This window comes from Pecten maximus, chromosome 1 (genome assembly GCF_902652985.1).
Source record: "Pecten maximus chromosome 1, xPecMax1.1, whole genome shotgun sequence".
NCBI lineage: Eukaryota > Metazoa > Mollusca > Bivalvia > Pectinida > Pectinidae > Pecten > Pecten maximus.
This window is the reverse complement of record NC_047015.1, coordinates 52774828-52793978: the sequence shown is the minus strand read 5'-3', so window position 1 is coordinate 52793978 and position 19151 is coordinate 52774828. Positions and strand designations below refer to the sequence as shown.

General features: G+C 37.1%; 1 protein-coding gene across 1 annotated transcript; it reads left to right on the top strand.

Annotated features, from left to right (window-relative positions):
- The first annotated feature begins 2163 nt into the window (after positions 1-2163).
- Positions 2164-18897, top strand: LOC117317721 (major facilitator superfamily domain-containing protein 1-like). Its single transcript, XM_033872661.1, has 13 exons — positions 2164-2218; positions 2800-2906; positions 3362-3471; positions 5068-5123; positions 7148-7297; positions 10892-11047; positions 12874-12989; positions 13208-13308; positions 14165-14273; positions 14831-14971; positions 16254-16393; positions 17472-17586; positions 17676-18897. The coding sequence occupies exons 1-13, from the start codon at positions 2164-2166 to the stop codon at positions 17790-17792; spliced, it is 1473 nt and encodes a 490-aa protein (XP_033728552.1). The 3' UTR covers positions 17793-18897.
- The last annotated feature ends 254 nt before the right edge of the window (positions 18898-19151 follow it).

Sequence of the window (19151 nt, the reverse complement as noted above, 5' to 3'; positions counted from 1 at the left end):
ACCCAAAGGTTATGATGGGGCATGGTTTTAAAGCAAAAATTAACAAAACTTTCTTCCCTTCCCTAGTGATGTTTTGCACAAAATGTATATGTCATCCAACCGAGGGTTAAAGAGGAGTAGAATTTTATAGCAAAATTTCAAAAAAGTTCACATTTTTGGGCCCGCCCTTCTGTTCCTAGGGGTCGGGCCAGCCTTATTTATATAAAATATCATCGCCCTTCCTAAATGATGCTTCAAACCAAATTTGGATGTTTTCCAACCAAGGATTGATTGAGGTCTAAGCAAAATTCCCCTTTTTTGGCCCCTGTCCTTAGGGGTCGGACCAGCCACCTTTATGTAAAATATTATCGCCCTCCCTCAATGACGCCTCAAACCAAATTTGGTAGTAATCAAGGGTAAAGGAGGAGTATAGTTTTGAAACAAAACGTCTTACGCACGGCGCACCACGACGGACTGACATGAGGGGAAACATCAACGCATGTTCAGTACAATTAATGTAAACATATTTCGTTTCTTTTGATAGAGCATATGATAACATTTTTGTATTCACAACAGAAACAGGTAATCGAAACACTCTTAAAAGCTTGTACTTCTCCGCTTCCTTCACTTGTCTAGTGCACTTCATTACCTCTAAGTTATATAATTTCCTAAAGCATGTGTATTGTGTAGAATGCACAAGTGTGATCTGAAGTATTATGTGTAACTTGCCGTTTATTGTGTATTGTATAATTCAAAATGTACCCGGAACGATTTGCTATATTTAACTTTTTAAATGTAATTTAGGACGAAAGAAGAATGCGACATTCATAGCGACTTTAGTTTTAGCGTAGTTGCATTTTTCTCGAAAACACAACCAAACCCTAAAGCCGCTGACCTCGCATCGGTGGCATCGCAGATTTTACGGGATCAGAGACGCCATATAGGAAATATATACAAACAAACGTGAACACGTCCCTGCAATTAATGTGAATTAGGCAACAACAATGTAAGTGCTGAATAAACTTTTAAAGTTATCTTTCTGAATAAGTTAATAACAAGCGCTACCGAAACAAGGGACATATAATTTTCTATTATAACATGCAACATCTTACTAATTTTGGATTATAACGGGCCGTATATAAGATGTAACATGTGAATACTGTTCTATTTTAACAGGCCGTTTATAATATGCAACGACGTAATGATATCCTTTATAATGAGGACATGGTTTGTTGCATACTAATATTGATTTCATTTATAACGAGTCTAGTAATAGACGTTTAAAATTCATTTCATACATGATGTGGAATAAGTGCTTAATAATGTGGATTCTTATTAGCCAAAACAGCAAAGTTGAGTATATGTAATTCTCCGAATTTGTTTGAATATTATTTAAAGTTTTGTTGAAGAGAAGACATGACTTGCGACACACGAATGGAAAGCAAAATCACAAGGATCGCAATCACTTCAAGATTATTACATAGTTACAAAAAGTTTTTATTAGTAAATATGATAAGTACCTCTTTGTAAACTATCAATGAAATTATAATTTTTGCGAAGCACCTTTACATGAATTCACTGACAATGATCGTATATACATGTATATCTTTTAATCCATATCTCCCTATACTGCCATGTTAAAATAAAAAAAAATGCGTTCCAACACTGGTTTTCATACGGGAAACATTTAGTCTTGTGTAGATCATGATGAATCTAAATAATATATTATTTTTTGAATTAAGTGTTCTTCATGACTAAAAGCGGGTTTTGTATAGCATATACTGCATACGTTTACTGTACGTGTGTATTGGCTTGTCTTACAAACCAGAGTATCCAGAACTGTTGTATTGTTGGTATGTTTATTTGAATATTAATTTGCAAATAAAATAGCAAATTACTTAATAAAAAAAAAATGTTGATGCCGTTTTCCTTTTTATAGTAATGAGCAAGAAATAGTAAACGCATAACTAATATACATTTCTTGGTGATTGACTGATTATTTGATCGTGTATAATATATGTATGTCCCTTGTACAATACACCAGTCATTTTCAGATTCCATTTCACTTAAGTTTAATTTTCTGAAAAGCTCACAGGGATATTGTTGGATTCAGATTTTTTTGTCGGCAATATTCGCCAAAGCCATCAACCTCAAATCTCGTGTCCAGATCGTATATATTCAGACATGTCTGTGTTGCTACTGTTCAAACTGTCGTCTATACTACTGGCCACCACTTCAGGTACTCCGTTTAACCTCTGACTGACAGACACGCAGATTAACAGTCGACCGACAGGTGCAAATCGCGTTCTTCGATATGCGATATCTCGGCACTCGGGCAACCGATTTTGATGCGGTTTGCGACATTTTTCTTTGGTGGTTACACAGAATAATATTAGAATAGCATTTTTCGTTCCGGGTACACTATAACATTAATTCAAACATTTCGCTGGGTTTGGTTTTATTTAACGTCCTATTAACAACTAAGGTCATTTAAAGACGGCCCCCGGCGCGTGGGATATACATGCGTGTTGTGAGTGCGTATGCCTGTTTTTGGAAGGCTGCAGCGGATGCCGATCTAAAATGGCCATTAGCTGTTGATAGGATTTTAAACAGTATTAAACCAAACTCAGACAGCGAGTCCGAGTAGATGTAAGCTCTCGGTACTTTGCTAATCGTAATGTTTTCAATGTTGCGATAAATATCATGTTCATGTTGATCTGCAGAAATGAGTATTTTTGGAAGCTGACACCTTCAAATTAAGGAACTGTTATTTTCTGAAGATCTTATATTCCTTTATAGCTGTTTAACCTTCTTTCACAGGGAAATGGCGTTACGCCATTTTGTTTTTTGACTGCATATTTGTTGTTGGGGCGTACTTCTCTATAGACCTACCGAGTTCCTTACAAGTAGAGTTTGTGTTGGATGAGGTAAGTGAAAGACACCTTATAAGTTTCTCTTCTTCAAAAGTTTTTCGGAAAATGATATTAAAATTCAATTCAGTTAAGGAAAAGATACATATAGTATAATTTAGGAGCCTTAAAGCTGTTGGGGTCATACCGGTCGTATCGGAAAAAACTCAAGATCTTTTCTCCAAAACAGTTCGAAAAAATATTTGTTTCCCTTTGAAGGATATAATTATAATGCAGTTTAAAAAAATAGTCATAATTTAAATTAAAACAGAACATGCAGTTTCCATTCCTCTAAAACGACGAAATCATAAAAATGAAACAATTTAAACAGTTAAAACGTAAATTACAATAGCACCATACTATAATTTACAGTATTAGACTTTTAATGTAATGTACTGGCACATGCATTTTATTTTCAAACGCAGTATGCCGCTAAAAATATGATTTAATCAATTTCACTCTTTCATTTTCAGCAAATGCGTTGCCATGCAAATGAAAGCATGATAACCAGTTCGTGCTGCAATATATGCCTTGGCTTGGGCTCGAGACGTTACAACTTATTCCACGCTTTGCTCTATTGGACGTATGTATAACGAACCTCATGTACGTTTATTTTGCTTTTGAATGCCCTGCAGGTAGGGCGTAAGAATTGTACCTGCTGCCCCCATTGCATGATCGTAAGAGGCGACTAAATTTGGGATCTTATCTTTTCTCTTCTTTCTTAACAACTTTCTTCTTCCTAATGTCTCCCTTGACAATGCCTCACTTTTGGCTTTTAGTTGAGCGTTCGCCCCTGTGAGGAAGGCTTTGGGTTCTGTCCCCTAGCCGAGACATACCAGAGTCTTTAAAAATGGTAGTTGCTACTCCTGCTTAGCGCTCAGCATATTTGAAGTGGGACGACTGGTTCGCCCGTTGTCAGTATAATGTGACCGGGTGTGGTGTGCTGCTGGGTGTCTTCGGCAGTATGCTTCAGTGAGGTAGCACTATAAATCGGCAAAAGTTCCGGCCTATCACAAGGAGACTTAACACGAACATACCGCAGCCTCCCAAAACACACATACGCACTCACCACACGCATGCATGTCGCACGCACGGGAGGCCGTCCTTAAATGACCTTAGCTGTTAATAGGACGTTAATCAAAATAAACCTAAACCTAAACCTAAGTATACTTGAAACATAAGCGCCTGCGTCTGGTAAGTATTTCTAAAAATAAAAATTAGCCCCTTCTCTTACTATGTCTACACGGTGTAACACTAGAAAAGTTAACGTTTTTGACGGTCAATCAACACTATTAAGGTCATTAAGGTCAAAAAAAGTTATTAAAAATACAAGCAAAATTGGCAAGAGACGAAACCACATAAAAAGAACAAAACATGTAAAAATGTAGATATATATTGGTACAATCACGATCAATTTAAAATAAAAAAGTGGCAATGGTAACTAAAATTTTGTGATAAAGCCCAATACTTTTCAGATAGTTCAACATTATGTATATGCTAATCAGCCCTCCCTTGCATTTTGCAATTTGTAGACTAATCTTGAAATATCAAATGCAAACAAACTTAGTTCAGTAACTGCTCTGCTTAAGAATCCTTTAATACAATGTATTTTTTTCTTTCCTTTTGTGACAATGATTTAAACACCAGAAAACGGACCAAAAGCGGTCTCGATAGCCTACGATGCATGAACTGTGAAACGGAAATGCGGGTATCACTCTGGACCAAAAGATAATGGGCCATTTTGACAGATTTCAGAAATGTGATGGGCCAAAACATTGAAAATTCAAAGAATTTGAAAATTTTTGACAAGCCATTCTGGAAAATATGGGCCAATGGCCCCCTTCAGAGTTATACTGGAAATAGGCCATATACTAAACAATGAGTTTGAAGGGGTCCCTGTGGGTTGGTTTTGTTTATTTAATTTACTGTCCTTTTAAAAGCTACGGCCCCTGAGGGGCAATATGATTTATCGACAGCCTCTGTAAACATTACTGTTGACCAATCAGACTACATGGCAGACTGGCAGTCCAGAATGACCTAAGCTGTTAATAGGACGTTAAACAAAATAAACCAAACCAAGTTTACCTTGATAATGGTTTTTATCTTAACAATTAATGAAACACATGATTCGCATCGGTATTAAAGACGGTAATTTTGGAATTCCAAACTTAAATTGCAGATCCTCCGTCTTATCCCTGTTTTCTGGATGGGCCATCGACAGAATAGGCAATAGAGGTATGTCAATATTATTTCAATATATTGTCGACTGGAAACACAGCATATCACTTAAATCTGACGAGTTCAAAGCATCAAGGTTACACAGTTTCAGCATTTACAGTTCGTTTCGGAGATATCACCGTAAGATAACAGTATGTCCCAGTCATTGTATCTTAGTAAGTGCTGACTGTTTCGTGTGTGCCCTGCTTGGAAACTCTTACACGGATCCGATCCATATGTAAAGGCCCAAGATTCGTCAAATTCAGATTCTATCCTTCTACTACCCGTACTTATGTTCTTTTTTTTTAAAACCAATAATACATATTTCTATTTTCTGTCTCATATGAGAGTAAGGTATGAATGTGTATTAAGAGGTCGTCTCAAAATCGTCCTTTTGCACTGAAACGACAATTGTTTGTGTGTGATAAGCCAACATGCTCGCAATTGTCAAAAGTAAACATCGCGACCAGGACACATTCTTTTTTCCCCATCGCCATATATTCCTTGCACGGAAAAGCATCTTGGAAATAAGCCGTTAAGTTATAACTACATGTCAGTGATGTAAATTGTGTATTGTAACGTCTGCTACGAGATTTTATTTATCCCGGGATAAGTCTATATTCAAGAAATTTGAAATTAAAAAATAATGTCGGAATGTCAACAGAAATGTAATCCCCTTGAATATCAGCCAGTCTTTAACAATGTATTCTTTTCTCGTCGGGAAATCACGATGGCATTTCACATCTACAGTATATGTAGTATATACAGCTTATTATAATTTAAATACTGCAAAAGTGTCACAACAGAGGTTTGTTAGGTTACCAATGCATTTCGTCTTTAGTTTATATAAAATAACATACAGAATATACGTTGATACGTATGGTGTAATCCACATACAAAATTATGTAACACATGTTTATCATATTCATTCGAAAACGACGCAATAGATAATATTGTAGATTTTTCCAAAGTTTTTATGTTTATCATATATGTGCATTATTTCAATAACCGGTCTTCCTTGCCAGATTAAACAAATTTTTTTTCGGCTGTGCCACTTGCCGTGTTGCACGAGTTATTTCATATTAGCTTTTCAAGATAAAGCTTGATATTACAGCATAACACTTTATTTCTAGCAATTAAAACGTCTGAAATGCAAATCCCCATTATATATCCACGTTGCATTACAGGCGCATCTTCAACTTGAAAAGTCAAATTCTGCAGACAGGAACCTCCTTGAAGATAATCCCTTGATTTGGCGTTATCTTTTAATAGTTCATTCTCTCTCCCGAAAGTGAAAGGAAATATCTAATAGATACAAGTGGAGAATGTCTTTGACAAGAATAATTATTACTCACATGTAACCGTACTCATACGATACGCTTGGATGATTTCCATCGCCTGCTATACAGCCCCATTAAAAACAAATCTGAAAGTTAATGTGTTTCAGTATCATGTCCTCATAACACTTAAAATCAGAATTGTGAAAACAAAAATATTTCCAGTTCAGAAATAGAATGCTTGTCAAAAACAAGATTGCCGACAAGTAGCCTGGTGATTACTTTACAAGTATTTTGAAAAGAAAGAAGTGCGTAACAGCACATAACATAACACCATATATTATGTGCTCATATATTTTTGTAGTTGTATTCGGTATATATCTTAAGAATACAGGCAACTCAAACTAAGGCAAAGTCATATGAAAATGACACGGCCCTGCAACGATAAGCAAGTATGTAGAAAATGGATAAAGCATTTTTGATCTAAACATTATTTTCCACTAATCACATGCATTCAGATTCAAATAAAGTCAAAGTCAAATAAGATGACCGCAGGGTCCCCATAGGGTATTTCTCGGGAACCGATTTCGAAATATTGAAACCTCTTTTTTAATTTTAAGCTTTTAAGCTTCCACTGTCAGCTTTAAGATATACGTTCGCGATGTGTATTTTACTAATGAAGAGATACTTAAATGTAAAAAGAAGTAAGAACCACTTGGAATTAAAAAAAAAGTTTTATATTTAAAGATCTCTATTCAATTTCAGTGTCCGCAGTGTTGTTCATCATTTTGACCTCTCTTGGATGTAATCTGTTTGCTATTGCTGGAAGTCCACTCCTTCGAAACACTTCGATAATGTTCCCCTTAATGCTATTTGGGCGGATGCTGCTTGGATTTGGAAATGGACCATTGCGAAGTAAGCAATATCATTCAATTGAATTTCTCATGAAATTAAATCAACTCTAATATATTTCATTCTCCTAAAAACGGCGATTTTTTTCTTTTAGATAGTAGTCTAATAGGTTAAGCATAGAGCAATACACAACCAGGGGGAAATAACAAATAATTTAAAAGAAAGATCCCTGAAAAGATAGGGAAATGTTTGGTGTTGTATTATTTAACGTCCTATCAAGGGAAAGATTTTACAGAACAGAAATATGAAATAAAAAAAATTCTGTTCTAAAGCCGAATCGATTGCTTAGGAGCGGGAGACATATTCTTGCAGAATCTACCGTATTGTAAAATTAGTGTTTTATATGTGTTGACAAAACACTTGATTTTTTATGTTAAGGAGTCTTCTATGATGGTATAATTAAATAAGATATTACGCCTAATAATATATACACAGCTGTTTTTCCACTTATAACCGTTTTCATGAATACTGCCGCCATTGTAATATTCAAATCGCACTGCGGCCATTTTTCGTTCACTATCCTTGTTATTGCTATTTCTTGGGAGGGATGTGTCTCAAACCTCACATGTAGATTCCACTTATTTATGTTATCATATTATTTTTTTAAACCTAGTGGTGCTATTCCCGACTTTTGACGTTCCACTGGCCGACTGCTAAACCCGTGTTCAGGGAAGAATGGAAATCCCAATTTCTGAATTATATTTATTGTATTAAATACCAAAGATTGGTTTGGTTTGGTTTATTTTGTTTAACGTCCTATTAACAGCTAAGGTCATTTAAGGACGGCCTCCCGTGCGTGCGACATGCATGCGTGTGGTCAGTGCGTGTGTTTTTTGGGAGGCTGCGGTATGTTCGTGTTAAGTCTCCTTGTGATAGGCCGGAACTTTTGCCGATTTAGAGTGCTACCTCACTGAAGCATACTGCCGAAGACACCCAGCAGCACACCCCACCCGGTCACATTATACTGACAACGGGCGAACCAGTCGTCCCACTCATAATATGCTGAGCGCTAAGCAAGGAGCAGCAACTACCATTATTAAATGTCTCGGCTAGGGGGCAGGGCCCAAAGCCTTCCTCACAGGGGCGAACGCTCAACTAAAGGCCAAAAGTGAGGCATTGTCAAGGGAGACATTAGGAAGAAGAAAGTTGTTCAGAAAGAAGAGAAAAGATAAGATTCCAAATTTAGTCGCCTCTTACGATCATGCAATGGGGGCAGCAGGTACAATTCTTACGCCCTACCTGCAGGGCAGTACAGATATCCATATACAATTGGTATCATGTCTTTTGGGAATAACGAGTCGCAATTTCCCGGAAAACACAGATTTGGCAGTATATCAGATATTTAAGTGTTGTATTACGTACCCGGAAATGCCACATTTGTTTCGTACGGTAAAAATGCTCCAAGCCACATGTTTATCTGACAGGTGCTCTGACTAAGATTATAAGACTCTTTCATATGTGTCCTACATACACACATAATGGAAGAGTCTTTTCTCTCATATCACCACCAAATTTCTGGCGAAAGAGTCCCTCAGCCATCCAATTTGTTCAATTTTTTAAGTTCTTTATTTGACATTTTTACTAAAAATACTTATGATATTCTGAAAGATCATACCCGATTTTGGCAAACTAAGTTTGCACCCAAATTCCATTCCTTTTGTGGTTAAGTGATGAACGAATGAAAAATTCGCCGATAAAAATTGCTTTAACTTGACCGACTTTTGACGTGGCCGTGATCAAATTGTCAACATCCGAGAAAAAGTAGTTCTAACAACAATAACTTGAAAAATCCAACTCTGAAATGAGTTTTCCAATTTTACATATAATTTGATTTGCACCTCGACATATTTGATCATTTCACGGAACACAATGTACTTTTTATTGCCAAGTCACATTCTTTTATAAAATACCTCGTCACTACATGACGTCACGACTGTCATTGGAATTCCATTCATAGTTCAAGGCTATTGAGAGTGATGTCGATCTCGATCGCCATGTTTCGTGGGTGGTAGTTTTAAATTCACAGTGATTTTGGCAACTTAATGTGTGAACCAGCGAACAGTGACTCGATACGAGTATTCGATCTTTTCTGTGACATAGGATTATATGTGTTTAACCGGTTTTCTTAATGGAATGATGAAGGTAGGTCCGTCGATAACGATGGAAGGCTAAGATGACAGTTAGTTATCCCGGTTACTCTACACAAATAAAGACTATGTGTTACAATTAGAATAAGTATTTATTTTGATATGAACATCGAGGGGTGTCATTTTTACCGAATGTTGTTCTTTTAAGAGACAATTCCCAATTTCCAATTACAAAGGTTAATGAGTAGCCCTACTGTACTGTAGAGTAAACAAATTCCAGGCCCCTGTGTCGTATTTAAGCAGTATCAATGAATTTCTGAAATTCAAATTTCCATCCTTAAGAGTTATCTTCCTACTTGCCGATAACTCATCAAACAAAGCTTATAAAAATGGTCTAATATACAATGTATGCTTTTATTTATAAAATATACTCTCTTTTCCAGTGCATATTAATTATCATCTCCATGTATTATTTCTGAAGTTATTGTGGAAACAGATAAAAGTGTTACAGCATTTTGAAATGATAATAATTCATAAGAGTAAGTAAATAGCCTAAATTCGTAAGTTTTAGGCAAATATTTGTCATGAAATAATTTATACTAATAACTTTAAGATGAAAAATGATTTTTTAGCAATCTAATTGAAATCTAGATGGTCATTCTCACTACGTTACATGAACATCAAACAACATTCCATAGTGGTCACGTTCTGGTGACCTTTGAGATGTGTGTATTTCACATACATTTGTACATTGCGAATTGTCAATTTGACGATGGCATAGAGGCAAGTTCTGAAAGTAGTCATTTGATTGGCTAATGCAAAAGGTCACCCTGACGTGACCCCTTCTGGGATTATGTTAGATGTTCATGTAACGTAGTGAGAATGACCATCTATATTTTAATGGGATTTTTTAGGAAAAAAATCAAAACAATTCAGCACTGTGTGCATCTCTATATGAAACAACTCATCACCGCTAGGGTTAAGAGGATATCATAAAGAAGGGAAAAGTAGAGAGAGTATCAAGCAGTCTAACATAAACCAATACAGATTTTTCAATAGTTGGGTCTCATGATCCCTCTGGGATATTTTGTTTGGAACAATATAAGGATGCTAAAAAATTGGATTTGTATGTACATCAATGGCGTACCAAAACATGTTGTTCGTCATTCGTTTACTGGTAATTCGACGTAATCGACCAATGAATGAGTATCTAACCGCAAGGAAGTCAATCTAATTAAAATCTAGATGGTCATTCTCAATACGTGTTCATGTAACGTAGTGAGAATGGCCATCTAGATTTTAATTAGATTGCAAGGAAGTATCCTTTCAGTCACTGTTTCGTTCAAAAGAATAACCTACCGTATACATCTGCTTAAGGTCTTAATAAGTTGTAATCAAACGAATTACAGCGTATTACACTTTAAACCCATTGAAGACGGCTATCTATGCTAATATTAGTTAAAATTCAATAAAAGTTTACTTTCTGTACATCAGCCATAACTCTTTGTAGTTGTCCAGGACCGAGTGGTATCTCATTGGTTCGCCGGTGATTCCTTCGTACCTCTTAGTTTTATCACATTAACACGACGGGGTGGAGCACTGCTGAATTTCCTAACGACGGCCAACATATCCGTTCATTTCAGCTTCACTTGGTCGCTTTGGGTCGGTGAGTATAGGAGGAAGAAATTGTATATTTTAGGTTTATATTTCCAGATATTCCCGATATCAGGTTAATATCGTTCATGATTCCATCAACAGATGGAATAATTTCTTTCCATGTATTTGAGGTGTAATATTTTGGTGAGTACTTGGGGTGAAACTGATGCTTACGTCATGGTTGGTTCGACTTTTATTTGCCCTGCAGGTAATGCTCTATAACTGTACCTGCTCCCCCATTGCATGATCGTAAGAGGCGACTCTTCACAACTTTCTTCTTCCTAATGTCTCCCTTGACAATGGCTCACTTTTGGCCTTTAGTTGAGCGTTCACCCCTATGAGGGAGGCTTTGGGTTCTTTCCCCTGACCGAGACATATCAGTCTCTTTAAAATTGGTAGTTGCTACTCCTGTTTACCGCTCAGCATACGACTGGTTCGCCCGTTGTCAGTATAATGTGAGCGGATGGGGTGTCCTGCTGGGTGTCTTCGGCCGTATGCCTCAGTGAGGTAGCACTATAAATCGGCAGAAGTTTCGGCCTATAACAAGGAGACGTCACACAAACATACCGCAGCCTCTACTGCCCTGCAGGTAGGTCGTACAATTGTACCCGCTGCCCCTTTGCATGATCGTAAGAGGCGACTAAATTTGGGATATTCTCTTCTCTTTCTTAGCAACTTTCTTCTTCCTTATGTCTCCCTTGACAATGCCTCACTTTTGGCGTTTAGGTAAGCGTTCGCTCCTGTGAGGAAGGCTTTGGGTTCTGTCCTCTAGCCGAGACATAACTGAGTCTTTAAAAATGGTAGTTGCTACTACTGCTTAGTGCTCAGCAAATTTGGAGTGGGACGACTGGTTCGCCCGTTGTCAGTATAATGTAACCGGTTGGGGTGTCCTGCTGGGTGTATTTGGCTGTATGCTTCAGTGAGGTAGCACTATAAATCGGCAAAAGTTCCGGCCTATCACAAGGAGATTTAACATAAACATGCCGCAGCCTCCCAAAACACACATATGCACTCACCACACGCATGCATGTTGTACGCACGGGAAGCCGTCCTTAAATGACCTTAGCTGATGATAGGACGTTAAACAAATCAAACCAAACCAATTGACTTGTATTGTTGAACGTTGAATTACATTGTTTAAAAGTCCTATCAACAGCTGTGGTAGTGTAAGGACGCTTTCCCTTGCGAGATCCATGTGTTTTTGAGGCTGCAGTATGTTCGTGTTTTCCCAGTGATCGCCCGAAACTGGTGTCAGCTTTATAGTTCTACATCACATACTCTGCAGGAGACATCAAGCAGCACGTCTCTCCGAGCCTGAATATGCAACAGGCGAACAAGATGAACGTTAAGAATGAACAGCAAATACCTTTATCTCTGGACAGGGGACAACGCAAAGCTTCCCCACAGCGGCGAACGCTCTAGTAAAGGCCAACATTGAGACAATGTCAAGAAAGAAGTTGTTAGGAAGAAAATATTCTATCCTGCAGGACAGGGATAGCGAAGAACTGATTCTAACTTTTATAGTGCCCCTTTCTCGCGAAGCAGTCTTTATTCCAAAAATGCTGAATGCTAAGCAGGAACATAAACAACTACTTCTTTGATAAATTCTGCCTCTGCCTTGGCTAATGAACTGGACCAAAGGATTTCCTCTCTGGGGCGAAAGCTTAATTAAAGATGCAAAATTAAAACTAAATTCCGTCAAAACGTTGGTGAAAGGGAATTTTGTGATTGCAGGCACTAGTAACAAGGACAAAACATTATAGATAGAACCGTTGTGACAGAAAATATATGTTAAACTAAAATATACCATCAAGTTTCTTAACGTATATGTTACAGGGGCAATTATTTGTTCATCCGGTATCGTCGCTGCATTAGTGATGGGCTTCTTGGACTTTCATGGTACAAAACAACTCGACGCCGAGTCTAAAATCCGCCTGGCGAGTCGTGCTATTGTAAGTAAAACAAGGCAGTGGAGATTCTAGACAAACAACGGTTTGGTTGATAGTTGGTTTGAAGCAGTTATCAATTGTGCAAATGACATAATCCCTTTCAATTAAGACGGAGATCTGGATACAATAGAGCCAAATTGAATTGTTCATGTTGATTGACCTTACTAATATGATATTTTGTATTGTCTAGTATAACTGTACGCCTATGTATTTTGTTACAGAAAATATCTGACATTACCAACATCCCAAAGACATTCTGGATTCACGTGGCGATGATTACATTTCATAGCGGGACATTCGTCGTTTTCGTTGCTAATGGATCGTAAGTATATACAACTTGAGTTGTAAGCCGATGGTTAATTGATACTTTGGTATGTCATTGTGTTTTTTAATCACATTTTTTGTCCCTTATGACCGTTATAGTGTTGATAGGCCATTAAACACTTCAACTAACTTTGGTTTTGTTTTGTTTAACGTGCTATCAACAACTTAGGTCATTTAAGGACGGTCTCCCGTTCGTGCGATACGCATGCGAGTGGTTAGTGCGTGTGTTTTGGGAGGCTGCAGTATGTTCGCGTTGAGTTTCCTGGTGATAATCCGGAACTTTTGACGATTTATAGTGCTACCTCACTGAAGCATACTACCGAATACTAGGTGACTATTGCAACTAAAATTACATTAAAAAAAATTGCATTTGCCACCCTTCCGAACCCCTTTTTTTAAAATTATGATTACTCTGTCAATCTGACCCTGTGAAGAAGGCTTTGTGTTCTGTCCCTACCGAGACACACCAGTCTTAAAAAACGGTAGTTGCTACTACCGCTTAGCTCTCAGTATATTAGGAGTGGGACAACTGGTTCGCCTGTTGTCAGTATAATGTGACTGGGTGGGATGTCTTCGGCAGCATGGCTTCAGTGAGGTAGCACTGTGAATCAGAAACAAAATTCCGGATTATCACACGAAGACTTAACACGAACATACCGCAGCCTCGAAAACACATACGCACTAGCCACACGCATGCATATCGTACGCACAGCAGGCCGTCCTTAAATGACCTGAGCTATTGATAGGGCGTTAAACAAAAACAAAAACAAGAATGTTCACGCAGTCAATCTCATTTCATTGGGTGAGTGTTTGCATTTTCACAACTTAATCTTTACGCTATAATTGTTTTATAGAGAGTACATCCAGTTAAGGTATGGGTATAGTAAAGTGTTTGCATCCTATGTGACCGGCGCAACATACATAGGACCCGTGTTTCTTGGACCCTTCGTAGCATTATTACTGGTGAGTCAATCTTCAAACTGATCTTTGTCGCTTGTTTAAAAAGAAAAACCTTTGGTCACTTCCGTTTCACCAAGGAGATGACATGTAAAGCAAATCGCGTCGTTTGCAAGGAGTCCCGATGTTTGGCGATAACAATGTGATTGCTAAAAACCTACACTTTTTTCAAATTTCCAACTTCATTTTGACAATAAAGGACACTGGGAAACAAAATATATCAGCATAAAAACATAGAAATGTCATGTATTGCCATTGGGGGTGCATCTCCTGGAAAACGCGTTTGTGGGGCTATTCATTTGGGCCAAGTTTCTAAACGGGTTGCTCTAGTGGTGTCTTGTATAATGTGATTTGCATTTCTCCTAGAACCAGGAATAGAAATGGTTAAAAACCTCAATATCGTACTTCATGGAAACAACCAAATTCATATTTATATAGGTTGTTTCAATATTACTTCAGCGGGGCGAGGGAAATATTTGCAACTACGTCTTCTTATTGGTAATGTCATTAAAATATACTTTACCGAGACATATAATTGAAAATATCATGTGGTTTTCTTGTAGAAAAAGATAGATTGCAATGGTCTAGTAGCCATGACCATCACAACGTTTTGTATTCCTGTATATCTACTGCTTGCCTATTGCCCAGCAATACCCCCAGTCATACTGACCGTGATCATTGGTGTGGTATACTCTTTTGATGTTGTAAGTATGAAAAAGTCAGCAGCATTTGTATAATTGATTGTTGCTACATTTATGATAACTTTTAAACATATACTATAAATCCAGATCCATACAAGGTTCACGTAGACATGCACTGCACGCTCATACTATATTGGCAGTCAACTTCTGTCATATATCAACGCAGCACTGTTAATGTTGTCCTCAATAAGCATTTAAAGTGAAAGTATGCATTGTCCTCTGTATAACGACGTCCCTTTCAGTTCACTCGCAAATTTTGTGAGGTCACGTGACTAGTAAATGTAACAACATTAACACCCTTATAGATTTTTGCAATGTACAACCTCTAAATCACTAAATGGAAAGGGTATATCTATGATCATCTGAAAAGTCCTATGCATCCGATTGATTTTAACGATTCCCTTCAAAAACGTTGATTTGTTGTCTGTGAAAGGTCATAGTACGGTGTTTTTGACTTTATAATCGAAATTATAATCCCAATAGCCACACTTCATATTTTTTAAAGTTTGATAGAAGGTCACTTTTGGAAAAAAAAATACGATCGATATTAATTTAATTTCATGTCCCGCTTTTGGAACTCTTCAATGTTTTTAGTACTAAAGGCAGCATAGAAACGTACAAACATCACTACACGAATGCAACCTATTCGTAATTAATCTATTATTCGCATTATTAAAGGAAGTTATTTCATTGTCCTTGTTGATTGATTAAAACTAGCATATGTTTTAATTACCAACAACTTCATCATGCTACTTCATCAGCCATGTTGACTCTGAATGTCGGCGTCCCAATCTCTTATTTGATGATGTCATAAAGCTAAGTCGTTAACCATAGTGATAATGATATTCTGTTTTTCTCTCAATGTATCCGACGGATTATAAAACAAATGACTAAAATGATGAAATTTAATAAATGCTACCGTTTGTATATGGTAATAGGTTGAAAAGACCATAATTTCCTGTAGCCCAATAGAAAGGCAATTCCTTAGTAAAGATACATGGTTCAGAACACATACATGTACTTAACGTGCTTTGAAAATAATCACTTCCAATCAGATCTTTTAATCAATTTCGAGTGTTTTTGTCGCCTTCTCAAGTTAGGATCACGGATTAGTCTTGAAGGACGAAACAGCTGTGTGATGCAGTTTTCTTTGTTTGGCTTAACTTGCTTGAAGTCGCACTTCCTTTTGAAAGATATTACAATCATCTGTTTTTATACAATACTGCCAGATAATACAATATTGTGAGAACATAATTTAACATGCTTCTTTTTTTCTGACTGGCAGATCATTATGTGGAAGGTAACTATCGACATGCTACCCCAAGCTGTTTTTGGGACTGCAGCGGGTATAGCCATGTTTGCAATGCGACTCATTATTGGTCTTATGAACTTAGCTGTGGGTTCTATCATAGAGAGTACGCGTGAGTAAGTATACCCCGATTACTATTACCTTCATAACAGTCTGATAAAAATCAATTTGTTTTGTTTTGTTTAACGTCCTATTAACAACTGAGGTTAGTTAAAGGCGGCCTCCCGCGCATGCGTGTGGTGTGAACTTAGGTGTGTTTTTGGAAGCTGCGGTATGTTCGTGTTAAGTCTCCTTGTGATAGTCCAGAACTTTTGCCGATTTATAAAGTGCTATCTCTCTGAAACATATTGCCGAAGACACACAGCAGGACACACCATTCTTAAGCATCAAGAATATATTGGTATACTGATACAGTATATATTGAAACTGACTTGTTTCTTTACACCTTTTGGGATGGCATTCGGTTTTATCACCTGAGCGAGACATAGGAGAATTTCTTAACAAAAGGATTTTGAGGGTGGGTCGACCAGTTTGGGCTTAAGTACCTCTGTGCTGCTATCGGATATTAAGCTTTCAAATGAGTAATGTTAGAAATGCTTTTCTGAGTACACAAATGTAAATTAGTCAAATTTTACTGATAACAGGCGAACCAGTCGTCCCACTCTCAACATGCTAAGCGCCAGGCAAGAGTAGCAACCGTCATTTTTAAAGACTGGTATATCTGCCTATCACAAAGAGACTTCACACGTACATACCGCAGCCTCCCAAAACACACATACGCACTCACCATACTCATGCATATTTCAAACACGCGATGTTATCCTTAAATGACCTTAGCAGTTAATAGGACGTTAAACAAATAAAACCAAAACCAAACCAAGTCTCGGCAAGGGGACAGAATCCAAGGCCTTCCTCACAGGGGCGAACGCTCAACTGAAGGCCAAAAGTAAGGCATTGTCAAGGGAGACATTAGGAAGAAGAAAGTTGTTCGAGTTTCCCTCCAAATGTTGCATTGCATGCCACAGATCATAATCTAATGTCATATCCCTTCATAAGATGTTCTCACCGAAAAGTAGTTAGAAACAACGAGTAATGTATGTATATATTAACGATTTTTATGCAATGCAATGTATATCAGTATGTCGCTTGCATGTGATGCTGTTATGAATATTGTTTCAATTTCTTTTACATTAGACACTATCGACAAGAAGATATCTACGCCTACCAGAATGCTCTTTTGCTTATGACGGCTACATCCATAATGTCGGTATTATGTGGGATATTGCTCAATATACTGGATATACGAAATGTAAGTGACAACATATTCCACATAGATATGGTCTATTTTAACCGGCATCTTATTTTAAACAATAATATAATAAAATTATCTCTTTTTAGGGTGATGGTGTCAACAAACGTTTTGTCAAGATTAAGCCTGTGGAAATATCTGATACAACAGAGCTCGTTGGCAATGACAACCTAAACAAGCAATACAGTCGTAACATTGAAAACTAATATTGTAAAAATGTGTATTTGTATTATACATTCCATACAACATTTGTTATAAAACGTCAAAAACTAAGTATTAAGTGTTCATAAGAATAACATATTCAAGTGATATTATCGTTTATCAATATGTTAAAGATAAAATCTGAGTATGTATGCTGGAAACAATGTAATACGATATGTAATTTCCGTTATTCAAGTGGTTTTTTAAAAAATATATTCTGTTAACATTGCTTGACTAGCAGTTAATCCAATGTAAGAATCGTCTGAAGTAAGCGAGAAAGGTTTTGCAGAGTGTGCACGTTGCGATGACGGCGCCACTTTGTGAATGTTTTGACGATTGTGACCTCTTTAACTGAACGGGGCGGGGCTACTTTATTGTGCATTCCGTTGTGTATTTAAAGTGTATTTGTAATATTCGATCGTTGAAAGTATTGGATTTTGGATCATTACGAAAGAGTTGTAGATGCAAATAATATGAAATATAAGCATTTAAATGTGAACTTAATACGTATTTCTCATTCGAGAGTCAATGAAGGTCGGAGTACGCCGGGAACGTATGTTGCGTATGTTGATGTTAGCGTTATTAGATAGCCGTAGGGATTCAGTTGGAAGATGGGAATAGGTTGCAATCTATAGGATATTGTTGGGTTTTGTTACGCTGCTGTCATCTACTACACCTTTGGATCGTTTAATAACCGTTATAGCTGTCAGTATGCCGATAGGTTAAAGGGAAACAACTGGTAGGTTAGGATGGGAATGAGCAGGTTGTTTAATTAATGTTTTATAGGGTATTAAATAGCGTTTGGTGATTTTTCAATAATTATAATATTATAGGGATTAGTGATGACAATACTTTTTTTCGCTCCGTCTATACGGCATAGAGTTGGTATTTTATATAGGTCATAATTGCAATAGTATTACTATTCGATCAATACTTCAGTAAGGTCAAGTGGTCTAGTGGTCAAGTGAAAGTCTACTTTATTGTTAATTTATTTATGAGAGCTTTTGGTCCGGGTCTGGATAAGTGTTGAATTATGAATTTGTCATTTTATTATATCTACTTGCTGAGTTTAATAAATAAAGTGTAACCGTAAAGGTGTGCGCAACTTAATTCCTGCTTCCTAGTTCTCCTTTAGTCACTAATATGAAGTTTGTCCGTAGTAAGGTACTATATATTGTTTGGAAACACCATACAATTTCCAGGGGGCTTGTTACAAGCGATGTTCGTTATATGGTATAAAATGGTACCATATCAAGAAAAAGGGGTGTTACCTTCCTGGACAATAGCAGGTCCAGTCAGTAATTAGCCTTGGTTATTCTAAACTGTTGCTTTAAATTATGTTTGTTTGGTTTTGGTTGGTTCCA

Excerpts from the sequence above, each read along its gene's own strand:
- LOC117317721 (XM_033872661.1), top strand. The coding sequence starts at position 2,164 with ATGTCTGTGTTGCTACTGTTCAAACTGTCGTCTATACTACTGGCCACC. Across the intron at positions 3,472-5,067 it reads CACGCTTTGCTCTATTGGAC|ATCCTCCGTCTTATCCCTGT; the intron begins GTATGTATAACG and ends CTTAAATTGCAG. Across the intron at positions 14,972-16,253 it reads TGGTATACTCTTTTGATGTT|ATCATTATGTGGAAGGTAAC; the intron begins GTAAGTATGAAA and ends TCTGACTGGCAG.